At 36.4% G+C, this 14,216-nt stretch overlaps 1 protein-coding gene across 8 annotated transcripts in view; it reads left to right on the top strand.

Moving 5' to 3' along the window:
- RALGAPA1 (Ral GTPase activating protein catalytic subunit alpha 1) overlaps nucleotides 1–14,216 on the top strand; it is a 276,648-nt gene that overhangs the window by 174,523 nt on the left and 87,909 nt on the right. For all 8 annotated transcript variants that reach the window (XM_007986490.3, XM_007986488.3, XM_037983898.2 and 5 more), the window contains 3 exons: nucleotides 2,466–2,600; nucleotides 3,305–3,488; nucleotides 12,557–13,418. In XM_007986490.3, coding sequence (XP_007984681.1) covers nucleotides 2,466–2,600; nucleotides 3,305–3,488; nucleotides 12,557–13,418 — 1,181 coding nt within the window. The remainder of the gene's footprint in view (nucleotides 1–2,465; nucleotides 2,601–3,304; nucleotides 3,489–12,556; nucleotides 13,419–14,216) is intronic.

Genomic DNA, 14,216 nt, shown 5'->3' with positions numbered 1-14,216 from the left:
TTTCTTGTGGGACAGATCTGGTGTTTGAAATCCCTCAGCTTTTGTTTGTCTGGGAAAGTCTGTATTTCTTCTCCATGTTCAAAGAATAGTTTCACCAGATGTATCATTTTAGAATAAGGTTTTTTTTTTTCCTTTAGCACTTTAAATATGTCATGCCATTCTCTCCTGGCCTGTAAGATTTCTACTGAGAAGTCTGCTTCCAAATGAATTGGAGCTCCATTTTATGTTACTTGTTTCTTTTGTCTTGCTACTTTTATAATCCTTCTTTTATCCTTGATCTTTGAGAGTTTGATTATTAAATGTCTTAAGGTAGTCATATTTGGATTAAATCTGCTTAGTGTTCTATAACCTACTCATACTTGAGTGTTCATATCTTTCTCTGGGTTTGGGAAGTTCTATGATTTTATCCCTCTTAACAAACTTTATGTCCCAGTCTATTTCCTCTTTAAGGCCAATAACTCTAGATTTACCCTTTTGATGCTTTTTTTCTAGTTCTTATAGGTGTGTTTTATTCTGTTTTTCTTCTTTTTTCTTTCGTCTCCTCTGTGTATTTTCAAATAGCTTGTCTTCAGCCTCACTAATTGTTTCTTCTGCATGATCCATTTTGCCATTAAAGAACTCTGATGCATTCTTCAGTATACTAGTTGCATTTTTCAGCTCCAGAATTTCTACTTGGTTCTTTTTAATTATTTCATTCTCTTTGTTAAATTTATCTGATAGGATGCTGAATTTGTTCTCTGTGTTATCTTGACTTTCACTGAGCTTCTTGAAAACAGCTGTTTTGAATTCTCTGTCAGAAAGGTCACATCTCTGTCTCTGGGATTGGTCATTGGTGCCTTATTTAATTCATTTGGTGAGGTCATGTTTTCCTGGATGGTCTTGATGTTTGTCGATGTTCATCGGTGTGTGGGCATTGAAGAGTTAGGTATTTATCATAGTCTTCGCGTCTGGGTTTGTTTGTCTCTCCCCCTAAGCATTACCTTTCCTGTGTGTATTTCTGCATCCTTTCTTTTTACTCACTACTCTGATCTACCAGTAAACTTTTTAAATATTCTCACACTTAAGGTGGACTTTTTCTTTCTGGCAGGCTTTTAGATCAGTCTTAGTTTCACAGCAAGTTCCCATCTTCTCTCTTTCACAGTTTTTCCCAAACTACCTTTGCTTTTCATGAAAACCTGCAATGGGAGAATAGGAGAAAGGTGCTGGGATTTGCTTCATATTTTTCTCGTATAATTTGAGGCTCAGTGCAGTGGCTCATGCCTGTAATCTGAGCACTTTGAGAGGCCAAGGCAGACAGATCAATTTAGGCTGGGAGTTTGAGACCAGCCCGGCCAACATGGCAAAACCTCATCTCCCCTAAAAATACAAAACTTACCCGGGCACAGTGGCACATGCCTATAATCCCAGTTACTTAGGTGGCTGAGGCACAAGAATCACTTGAACCCAGAAAGTGAAGGTTGCGGTGAGCTGAGATCACGCCACTGCACTCCAGCCTCGGTGACAGAGCAATACTGTCTCAAAAATAAAAATTGAAAAAATAGATAATTTGGAGTTTGGATGTTCTTTGTCTTCTGATAATACGGAAGCTGTTGGTTTTGTGAGGTTTTATTGGACCTTCTTATTGTTCCTTATTTTATTATTATTATTTTTTGGAAGATATGTTAGAAAATGTAGACCAGAATTACTTGAGTTGGAGAGTTTGTCTTTAAAGATTAGCAGGTCTCTTGTTGCTATTTCATTGTCAGTTTCATGATACTATTTGTGATGCTTTAGTACAATGAATTCTGCTATTTTATTCCTCATTTTGTATAAAAAGTGTCCTGTTTATAGCATTCATTAGTTTAAAAGTGTCCATCCAGTCATGATGGTGTGCACCTGTAGTCCCAGCTGTTTGGAAGTCAGAGGCTGGAACATTGCCTGAGCCCAAGAGTTCAAGGCCAGCCTGGGCAATATAGCAAGACTCCATCTCTTTAAAAAAAACAAAAAACAAAAAAAAAACATGTTCAGTAGATTCATTTAGTAAAATGAGTAACAATTTCAAAAAGTACTTAAGGTAGTCTTACTGGCAGGATATTCAGTGAGATGTTGTTAAGTTAGAAAAGGAAAGTGGAAGTGATTATAATATATATGGACTTCCATTTGTGTTCCATTCCTTGAGCAATGAAGTAAGTATAGTTAATTGATATGTGTTGTCTTTTAAGCTTGCTGTTTTTATATTAATTTTAACATTTCTGTTTTTATTATACTTATTGTTTCATTATGCTTGCCCTGACATATGAAAGAGAAACCCACAATAATGTTCATATACAATATCTTAAAATCAGTTAGATCTAGGTAAATGTTAATAGTGGAACTTAGGGTTGATGATTCCAGAAACAAATTTTGGAAACTCAAGAATAAGAAAACGAATTTTTAAGAAGCGTGTATTTTATGAATGTGCAATTGTAATTATCCTATTGTTACAGTTGGTAGTATCTTTACTTCTCTGCCTTCTGGACTGGATCATGGCCTTACCTCTAAAGACACTGCTCCAACCATTTCATGCTACGGGAGCAGAAAGTGATAAAACAGAAAAATCTGTTCTCAATTGCATTTATAAGGTAAACTTCCTTGCTTTATTATTTATTTGATAACCAAGAGTTTTTAAAACTTAGAGAAATAACATTTCTCAGTATAACATTTTTATTCTTTTAGAGCTAGAAAATTTCTAAGGACACAGATTTAGCTTACAATGCCTAAGGGTAATTTAAAAGTACTTCCTACAAGACACTGTTGTTTCACTACAAAATTTTGAGAGGAATTAGATCATTGTTACATATGAGTATAATTAAATTTTAGTCATTCTTTGTAAGAGGTATTGAATTTTACGTTGATTTTTTTTTTTCTTTTTTTGAAACAGAGTTTCGCTCTTGTCACCCAGGCTGGAGTGCAATGGCTCAATCTCGGCTCACTGCAACCTCCGTCTCTTGGGTTCAAGCAATTCTCTTGCCTCAGTCTCCTGAGTAGCTGGGATTACAGGCACCCACCACCACACCTGGCTAATTTTTGTATTTTTAGTAGACGCAGGGTTTCGCTACGTTGGCCAGGCTGGTCTGGAACTCCTGATCTCAGGTGATCCACCCGACTCAGCCTCCCAAAGCACTGGGATTACAGGCATGAGCCACCACGCCGGCCTAATGTTTTAAAATATTTGCGAAGCTCTTGTGTTACCGGTTGATTTTTATGTTCCTTTAACTTTTATTTATCTATCTTTTTTTTTTTTTTAAAGTAAAACTGGGTGTTTTCTTTTCCCCTGTATTTTCAGGTTTTACATGGGTGTGTTTATGGAGCTCAGTGTTTTAGCAATCCAAGGTATTTTCCCATGAGCCTCTCTGATTTGGCATCTGTAGATTATGATCCTTTTATGCATTTGGAAAGTCTGAAAGAGCCTGAACCTCTGCACTCTCCTGACTCAGAACGATCTTCTAAACTCCAGCCAGTAACAGAAGGTAACATGAATTCTCTTCAGGACAATATTGTTGCTTGGGTTCTCTCTCTCAAGGTATATAACTTGAGGCCATGGGTGGAAATGTTGGAGGAGAGTAGTCTTACTTTGTAGTTGTTTAACCATGTATGTATAGCACAAGTTCATTATTAATTAAAGAAATAACTTCACATGCACAATTACTAATATTATATGTTGACATTCATTTTATGCAAATTCAGTATGCCTTATCTGAAATGCATGGGACCAGAAGTGTTAAAGATTTGGGATTTTTTAACCTTTTGGAATATTTGCATTATACTTATCAGTTGAGCATCCCTAATCTGAAAATCCAAAATCTGTAATGCTCCAATGAGCATTTCCTTTGAGCATCATGTCAACACTCAAAATTTTTGGATTTCAGATTTTCAGATTAGGGATACTCAACATGTACTTCTGGCTAAATTATTCTCAGAAGTTCTTTTTGATATTTTGTATATAATGGAATTTATATAGAATAAAAAATTTAGCTTTGGAGTCTGACCTGAATTTTGACTCTCAATTGCTGAGTATCTGTTTTCTTATTTGTAAATGCAGATAACACTAGTTTCCTCTAAGGTTTTTTTTAAGTACTAAGTAAGATAATATATGTAAAGCCCTTTGCACAATCCTTACTTAGTACATAGTTAACTCAGTAACATTTTTAAGCCACGTTGTTTCTACATTTAGAGCATTCTCTATCTGATAGAAGAGAAAGATATAATAGAAGCAAATAACATTATGAGTATAACAGTAGAAGTATATATAAGATATAGAAGTAAACTAGAGGAACCCAGCAATTGCTGAAGGTTTTAAGAAGGGGAGATACATGATATAATTTATATTAAGAGCACTTTTGATCATAGTATTTTATAGGAGTTGGTAAATTATGGCCCAGGCCTACCGCCTGTTTTTATAGTTTTATTGTTATACATCCATATTGCCATTATGGCTACTTTTGTATAACAACAGCAGTATTGAGTAATAGAGATTGTGTGGCTCACAAAACCAAAAATATTTATTATCTGGCCCTTTATAGAAAAAGTTTACTGACTCCTAGTATATTAGATTAATTTGGCCCGTTAACTCAGAAGCAGAGAGAGCAATTCTGAGGCTGTTGCAATAGGTTAAGCAACAGTTGCTGAAGGCTTAAACTAAATTTTTTGTTGAGTTACTGAAGAATGGTAGTAGGAATGGAAGGACAAGGTGAACTTGAGATGTATGTAGGACGTAAAGTCAGAAGGCTTTTGTAAAGAGAAGAGGAATCTAAAATAGGTTTCTGACTTGGAGATTGGTTAGATTTTCCCCAAACGAGAATAATCTTACTAGAGTAAGAATATTAGAGAAAGTACAGATTTGGGAGGGAAAATTAGTAGGGCAGTTGGAAATGGTTTAGTGTGGGGGACCTACTGGATATTCATGTGAAAACATCTAATGGACAGTTAGTTGTATATACAAATCTAGATCTTAGAGAGATCTTTGTTAGGAATATATATTTACATGTGTGGGTTCTGAGAAGAAAACATTGGAAAGGAAGGAAAATCAGGAGAGTAATTTCTCAGAAACCAAGAGAAGTTTTTTTGTTTGTTTTTTGTTTTGTTTTGTTTTGTTTTGTTTTGTTTTGTTTTTGAGATGGAATCTCACTCTGTCACCCAGGCTGGAATGCAGTGGCGCCATCTCATCTCCCTGCAACTTCCGCTTCCTGAGTTCAAGTGATTCTCCTGCCTCAGCCTCTGGAGTAGCTGGGACTACAGGCATGCGCCACTGCACCCAACTAATTTTTTTTATTTTTAGTAGAGACCGGGTTTCACCGTATTGGCCAGGCTGGTCTCGAACTCCTGACCTCGTGATTCGCCTGCCTCGGCCTCCCAAAATGTTGGGATTACAGGCATTAGCCACCGCGTCCGGCCGAGAAAGCTTTTAAAAGGTTAGCCAACAGTGTTAAATGATAGATCAACTACAAAAGTAATGACAAATGTATCAGCTTTAGTTCACCAGAGAAGTAGGCAGAGTCAGATGGCTGTGGTTTGAGGAGCAAGCAGGAAATAAGACAGTGGAGTTGGCTGGCTGCAGTGGCTCACGCCTGTAATCCCAGCACTTTGGGAGGCTGAGGCAGGTGAATCACCCGAGTTCGGGAGTTCCAGACCAACCTGACCAACATGGTGAAACCCCATCTCTACTAAAAACACAAAATTAGCAGGGCGTGGTGGCGCATGCCTGTAATCCCAGCTACTCAGGAGGCTGAGGCAGGAGAATCACTTGAACTGGGAGGCGGAGGTTGCCGTGAGCCGAGGTCGCGCCATTGCACTCCAGCCTGGGCAACAAGAGTGAAACTCCGGCTTTAAAAAATAAATAAATAAATAAAGACAGTGGAGTCATCCATGGAAAGTATTCTTTAAAGAAGCTTGACTTTAAAAATAAGTAAATAAAGGAAACAAAAATGCAATAAAACGGTTGATAAGCTAAAGGATGATTTAGGGTTAAAAGTTTTAGGGATGAAGAGAGTTGAACTTATTTATAAGCTGAGAAGAAAGTAAGTGGGAAGGGTATCATTAATAGAGTGAAGTCCCTGAGGGGATGAGCTAGAAAGTATAGGTGCTAGGATTAGCCCTTCTTCTGAGACCAGAAAGAAGAAGAAGATTTAAGTAATTAAGATAATTGACAGAAGTTACTGAGGCCCTAAGAGAAAACAAAACTCACAAAGTTTTGGATGCGCCTATCAACAATTAGTAAGATGGGTGTGGCAGAGAAATACAGAGGAGCTGTGGATTTGAGAATATTGGTATACAGCTTAGCCATGGAACCTAGGCTTGATAAGGATCAAACTGCTGCCAGGAAGTGGTTAGCTTTAAGTTGGGAGAAAATAGAGTGATCTAGAGAGTCATAAAGTAGATATGGTTGGTAATAAGAAGTTAGAGCAGTGGTTGTCAGCCTTGGCTGCATATTAGAATACTGACGTTCCAGTCCCATCCATAGAGATTTTGATATATTAATCTGGGATTTGCTGAGATTGTTTAAAGCTCTGCATGTGACTAATATGCAGCCACAGTTGAGAACCACTGAGAGCATCATTGGTATATTAGGACAGTTATTTTTAAAACTTTTTTTAGGTAGCAGAACCTCTTCAAATAAATTTTATAAGGAAGCTCAGTTTGGAAAACTTTAAAAAATAGAACCACAGCAGAGTGTAGGCGTGGGGTACTACCAGTTTCTTTCCTGTCCATCTCTAAGGGCCTTCCCCAAGAACTTTACAAAACACAATTGAGAAGTCACTACACTAGGAGGTTGTGGTCAAAGAGTGGGCTAGTAAGGAAAAGTTTGATTTTTAAACGTAGAATAGTTACAAATGAATAAAACATCTAAGATGTGTCCATGATAATGGATTGATGGCATACAATGAAAGTGAAAGTATGAACTTAGAGGCCAAGGAAGTTGAGCTAGGGTTTTGGTTTGACCATAAGGTACAGATAGTTTGTCTGGAACATAAATACCCTATGAAATAGGAATTTAAGATTTAAATTGTTTCTCAAATGTAAAAGAGATATAACAAGCAGTATAAAGCAAAAAAAAAAAAAAAATAGACAAAGTTTATATAAGCAATTTAAAATTGTATTTTTAGATTTGACATAATAAGATACCATGTTTATTTTACTTAAAAATATGGGTATGTGAAAATACTAGTTGACCTCTGCACATTTAAGGTGTAAAATGGCAGTTTTTATTCAAGACAGCAGAGTATGTTTCTTGAACAAAGCAATAGAGTTTGCTTAGGTCAAAGGAAGTTTTAATTTTAGATTTTGTACAAAATTTACCATACCAATATCAAACAGTCACTGTAAAAGAAACAAAGGAAAATATGTGAATAGATTAGCTTGATATTGATATCAGATACTCTGTGCAGTGCCCTTCTCTAAATGTATCAAGTTGTTCCCTTTGGACTTCCTCAAAGGTTTTACGGACCAGATAAGTGCAGAACCTTTTAGGAACAGCTGTGAGCTAACAGCACATAATTCTCTGGTCTGTAGTGACTACATGCTCTGGGTGTTTTTTAATGTGGCAAAAATGCGTGATCATTGTGCCCTTGTCTAAGGCATGTTTCATCATCTTCAAGTACTTTTTTGGCCAAAGAATTCTAAACATTGAGTGTCGCTAATAAGCTCAGTATTGGATTTAACAAGTCTGATTTGAAAACTATTGGCAGGAGTATCTGTAATTATTAAATTTACTAAAGAATAAAGCAAGGTAGTGAAGTTGGCTTTTTGTCAAATGGCAGTAGTCTTATTAGCAAAAAGTCATCATTTGCCGGGTCAGAGTGAAAGGAGGCTCCAAAGGATTCATTCTGTCCTAATTATAGTTTCACCTATACTTATTATGCAAAGCTAATATTTAAAGCATTTGCCAAAATTAACTTCCTCTGCATGTTCTATTACAGTGCAGTGAATTGCAGCAGCTTTTTATGTCTTGCTGCTTTTGTATGCCATAATAACCTGTAATTATGGGTTTGCTGCAAATGCTGTAGGGTTTGTTTAATCTGACAATCTGAAAAGACAACCCTGAATAGACTTACACAAAGCCTTTGAAACATCGATATCTCCATTTTACATTTTCTCACAAGACTGGTTATTTTAGAATTTTATTTTAAATATCTAAACTAGAGAAATTCATGTCTTCTTTATATCTTAGTAGATAAGTAGAAAAGAGATATGTATGTTGTATAGTTTATAGCTCAAAAATAAGTATAAATAAATTTAGTGCCCAGTTAACAATTTGAGAGTTTTTTATACCTTTATATATAGACGTATATCCTGAATTTAGAGAAGCAACTTAGGGCAGAAAATGCTTTACCTGTATCTGAGATTTAAATTTATTCTTTTCATGTTTTCAATGTGGGTAATTATGACAGACTTGTGAAAAAGCTCATTTAAGCTGCATACTCACTGTCTCTACCTTTGGGAAGAAGATATATGGGATGGACTGGTACTTGGGCTTGGAGGTTTATGTTTTAGGGAAAGACCTGGCTCATTCTGGGAGTTTATTTATAAGTAGGTTTGAAAAAGAGACTCATAAGACCTATGTTACTTATAATGCTCTTTAAATTGAATGATTTTTTTATTGTTTCTGTTATTTCCGGTTTTGTATGTAAGAGTTTTTAACTCATCTTTACAAATAAGTATGCAATTCTTACAGAAAAATGGAGTTTAAGGAATCTTACGTATTTGTGATCATGAATCACAGAGCAAGCCAAAGCCAGGGATTCTTCTCTTTTCTATAGTTGTTTCTTTTAAATTATATTCTTTCCCTTCTTCAGAATGTAAACTTCTATGTTATGCAAAGAGGACTTAATGCTTAAAATGAGTCATCTATTTAAGTATATCACTCAGAAGGGAGAGTGAAGAATAGAAAAATCTTTTTCTATATTAAAAATTTAAAAATGACTAGTTTTAATTTTTGTTACCATTTAAAATTCGATTTAGTCTTGATTTTTTTCCATTGATCTGTGCTTTTTATTTAGTAATTTATGCTAAGTAATACTTTTTTGAAGTTCTTATACACAGAGAAAAATAAATTTTGAATTCATTGTTTCCATATCTCACAAAGAAAAAGACAGTTTAACAAAAGAGAAAAAAGTATGGAAATTAGACCTGTGGTAAAGAGGGAAATAACACTGAGCTGGGAAGCAAAAGACATCTCCTCTGGTAGGCAAATCACTTAACTTTGCAAACCCATTTGTCCTCATGTGCAAAATGAGGACTACCAGCTAAATTATCCCCTTACAGCGTGAACTTTTTTTATATTCTAGGTTACAATTAGGGAAGGGAAAGCAAACACTAGATTCAAGCTGTTTCTTGTCATATAGCTCAAAATACTTTTTACTTTGCTTACATTCTTAAAAACAAAGGATTGAATTAGTGTTAATCATTTAGTGTTATTAATCTAGTGTTGAATGGCTGGTTATTAGTAACAATCATAAAAATAATTTTTAAAAATTTCAATATAATTGGAACTTTTATTTTTTTTACTTTTTATTTTTTTAAGACAGAGCCTCACTCCTATTACCCAGGCTGGAGTGCAATGGCGTGATCTCAGTTCACTGCAACCTCCACCTGCCAGGTTCAAGTGATTCTCCTGCCTCAGCCTCCCGAGTAGCGGGGACTACAGGTGGGCAGCACCACACCCAGCTAATTTTTGTATTTTTTGGTAGGGACACGGTATCACCATGTTGGCCAGGCTGGTCTCAAAACTACTGACCTCAGGTGATTGGCCCGCCTCGGCCTCCCAAAGTGGTAGGATTACAGGTGTGAGCCACCATACCCAGCCATTAATTGGAACTTTTAAACTAAGAAATGTTTGGCCGGGTGCGTCGCTCACATCTGTAATCCCAGCACTTTGGGAGGCCCTGGCTAGTGGATCACTTGGGGTCAAGAGATCAAGACCAGCCTGGCCAACATGGTGAAGCCTCTTCTGTAATACAAAAATTATCCAGGCGTGGTGGCACATGCTTGTAATACCAGCTATTTGGGAAGCTGAGGCACGAGAATTGCTTGAACTCAGGAGACAGAGGCTGCAGTGAACCGAGATCGTGCCACTGCACTCCAGCCTGGGTGACACAGCAAGACTCTGTCTCAAACAAAAACCAATAAATAAACTAAGAAATGTTTATATTTACATGTATGTAGATATAACTTCGTTGATAATGGGAAATTAAAATTTTGATACTCTGACATTTTAAAAGTAACCAAAGCCCAAAGGAAACTATTCTTTTTTGGAATTGGAGAAGATGGTATTAACATTAATGGCATAGTAGCTGGTTGGTTGGTTTGCCTATACCCAGTGGTATTGGTTCTGAGTCTTGAAGGCTAAAGCCTTGAAAATGTAAGACTATTCTTTTCTCTTGCCTCTTTTAAAGTGATTATACCATCAATGCACAAACTGGTCTCCCCTTTTTTTTTTGAGTTAGGTTTATTGAGGTATACTTTACATAAAATAAAATATTCTTTTTTGATGAGGGAATATTTTTCTTTATTGAGGTATAGTTTACATAAAATAAAAATTCTTTTTTGGTGAGGGAATTTTTCATATTGATTATGTTGGTGGTAACACAATTATATACAATTACCAAAAGTCATCAAACTAAACACAAAATTGGGCATGTATGTAAATCAGAACATTCTTAAATCTGTATCTGGCCCGGCCCGGTGGCTCACACCTGTAATCCCAGCATTTCGGGAGGCCGAGGTGGGGGATCACGAGGTCAAGAGTTCAAGACCAGGCTGGCCAATATGGTGAAACCCTGCCTCTACTAAAAATACAAAAATTAGCTGGGTGTGGCAGCGTGCGCCTGTAGTCCCAGGCTGCTCGGCAGGCTGAGCAGGAGAATCACTTGAACCCGGGAGGCGGAGATTGTAGTGAGCCAAGATCGCGCCACTGCACTCCAGCCTGGGAGGCAGAGTGAGACTCCATCTGAAAAATAAAAAAATAAAAAATTTTAAAAATCTGTGTTTATTGTGACAAATCCTTATTTGCTCTGACAGGCCCTAGTGTTCCCAACTGATTAACTGTCAGAGAATGTAAATACTCAGACAAGATCACTCTGTTACTGTGGTATAATAATACAGAAACACAATCACTCTGTAATTACGTCTAAAATTAAGTAGAGACAAGAATGTTTTAAACACACACACACACACAGATACACACACACACGCCCCTACCTAAACATCCTAACATGAATGACTAATGCTTCTTTACCAAAGACAACTCTCCTCCCACCTGTTAGATGAAACGCATTAAGGCAACAGTCAACTAGTTGTCCCCATTTCCTGACACCACTCAATCCCAAACTGGCTTCCACATCAACACCCCTCAGAATCACGGTCTTTAGCCCTCCTTAGATTGGCAGTCTTTAACTAGTTGGTTTTGACAAATTATTGTCTATCTCCTTTCTCCTTTCCCCCATTACTCTCTCTGTGTTCCCTGTCTTCCTTCTCCCCTTCCCCTCCCTTTTCCTCCTTCTTCAGATTCTGACATTGGGCATCTTGCCTTTCCAAGCCTCTTAAACTACTAATATTCTTTGAGTTTTCTCTTTCGACTGTTTCCTATGATTTTTTAGTTATTTGTATGAATATGCTTCTTACCTGTTTTCCTCCCTATTGTACTTGAGGAAAAAAAATATTTCTTACATATAACTGACTGCTAGACTATACCACATTGACCCTGAAGAATACCTTAGAAAAATGTAAGTAGGTCCAGCAAATATTTTTGTTTTTAAAATAAAATCTCTTGTGCATACAGGTACTGGCTATACTGACTTGCTGTTTAAGTTTATTCTGATTCCCAGAGTTTACTTGGAATGTCACCTTTTCTGAAACATTTTTACATTATCTGTAAAAGTCAGATTTAAATGACATTTAAGGCATCTACAAACTGTCTCTGAATCTGGAATCTATTAATGGAGATAAGAAACTTATCAGTTAAACAGATTTCATTGTGTTTTTGTTTTTGTTTTTGTTTTGTTTTGTTGTTGTTGGAGATATGGTCTTGCTTTGACACCTGGGCTGGAGTGCAGCGGCCACCACGCTGGGCTAATTTTAGTATTACTATTATTATTTTTATTTATAGAAACATAGTCTCCCTATGTTGCCCAGGCTGGTCTCAAGCTCCTAGGCTCAAGCAGTCCTCCCACCTCAGCCTCCCAAAGTGCTGAGATTACAGACATGTGTTACAGCGCCTGGCCATCTTTGGCTTTTTAACGTGCATTAGCGATTTCATGATTGGTTTATAATACTTCTGATTCTTCAAAAGTGATCCATATATAAGGGCCTTGGTTTAAATTATGGGCCCATTAGCAAAAATTTCAGAAAGGGCTTCCTTATAAACAAAACTTCATCGAAGAATGGTTTTCCTGCTTTTTTTGCCATCATTGCTGTGATACGGAATCTAAATTGGAAATATTAACAATGTGATAAAATTCCTGTTTGTTGTCTAATGTTTCATTGTCATATGATTCCCGAGGAAGCAGCAATATTCCCATTCATTTATATTTTTTATTTCCAGTGAAAACTCAAATGCAGCATGGATTAATCTCTATAGCAGCCCGCACTGTTATTACACATCTGGTAAATCACCTGGGCCATTATCCAATGAGTGGTGGTCCTGCTATGCTAACAAGTCAGGTGTGTGAAAATCACGACAACCATTACAGTGAAAGTACTGAACTTTCTCCTGAACTCTTTGAGAGTCCAAATATCCAGTTCTTTGTGTTAAATAATACCACCTTAGTGTCCTGTATCCAGATCAGATCAGAAGAGAATATGCCTGGAGGAGGTTTATCTGCTGGCCTTGCATCAGCCAATTCAAATGTCAGAATCATAGTACGTGATCTCTCTGGAAAATATTCATGGGATTCTGCTATACTGTATGGCCCACCTCCTGTAAGTGGCTTGTCAGAACCTACATCTTTGATGCTTTCGTTGTCTCACCAAGAGAATCCAGAAGAGCCTCCAACATCTAATGAATGCTTAGAAGATATAACAGTAAAAGATGGACTTTCTCTCCAGTTTAAAAGATTTAGAGAAACTGTACCAACTTGGGATACAATAAGAGATGAAGAAGATGTTCTTGATGAGCTCTTGCAGTATTTAGGTGTTACTAGTCCTGAATGCTTACAGAGAACTGGAATCTCACTTAATATTCCTGCTCCACAACCTGTGTGCATTTCTGAAAAACAAGAAAATGATGTTATTAATGCTATCCTTAAGCAACATACAGAAGAAAAAGAATTTGTTGAGAAGCACTTTAATGACTTAAACATGAAAGCTGTGGAACAAGATGAACCAATACCTCAGAAACCTCAGTCAGCATTTTATTATTGCAGATTGCTTCTTAGTATATTGGGAATGAATTCCTGGGACAAACGGTAAGCATAAGGGAGAAATTTTTTCTTTTTTTTTTTTTTTTTTTTCGGTCTTATTCATCTTCTGATGAAGCATTTTATTTTCTGTTCTTTTCCTCACTAAATTGTACCTACCAATTAGTTCTTTGACTCATTTTTTGCAGTTTTTTTTTTTTTTTTTTGAGGCCACTGAGTTATATTGGGATTCAGAGGAATAAAATAATCCAGCAAATTATCGATATTTTCAAAATGACTACTAGAACTATTTGACTTAGAAATTATGGCTCATTTTTCAACCTTCCTGTAAGCCTAATAATTTTTTTTTAGAAACCGCAATATGATTATTTCCAGTTTGAATCAGGGAAATTAACTCAAGATTCAAGATCAAATCAAAAAAAGAATCTGAAGTTAAAAAAAAATTTTTTTTCTGATGCATGTTACAAAACCTTATTAAAAACTTACAATAAACTCATGAGGTATTCAAGTAAGTTAGGTAGGAGCTAAATGAAAAGAACAATAGGCTTAAATCAGAAGACCTAGCTTAAAGTTACTTAACTTTTGAGCCTCAGGCTGCAGTCTACAAATTGAGAGTAGTTCCCACCTCACATACTGGGAATAATTAAATTAGATAATGTACATAAAACACTGGCATTGTACACTAATGTAGAACATTATTAACATACATTTAGGTTTTAATTCCTATGTCACACAACCCTGTAGGTAGTGGAAGGAGTGGTAATGTATTGTCTCTGTCAATTTATGGTAGGAGGGGAAGCTCAGGTATCAATGAACGAATAAATCTTAAAGTAATTCAAATGCATA

The sequence above is a fragment of the Chlorocebus sabaeus genome, chromosome 24, assembly GCF_047675955.1.
Source record: "Chlorocebus sabaeus isolate Y175 chromosome 24, mChlSab1.0.hap1, whole genome shotgun sequence".
Classification (NCBI taxonomy): Eukaryota; Metazoa; Chordata; class Mammalia; order Primates; family Cercopithecidae; genus Chlorocebus; species Chlorocebus sabaeus.
This window is presented reverse-complemented; position numbering and strand designations above follow the sequence as displayed.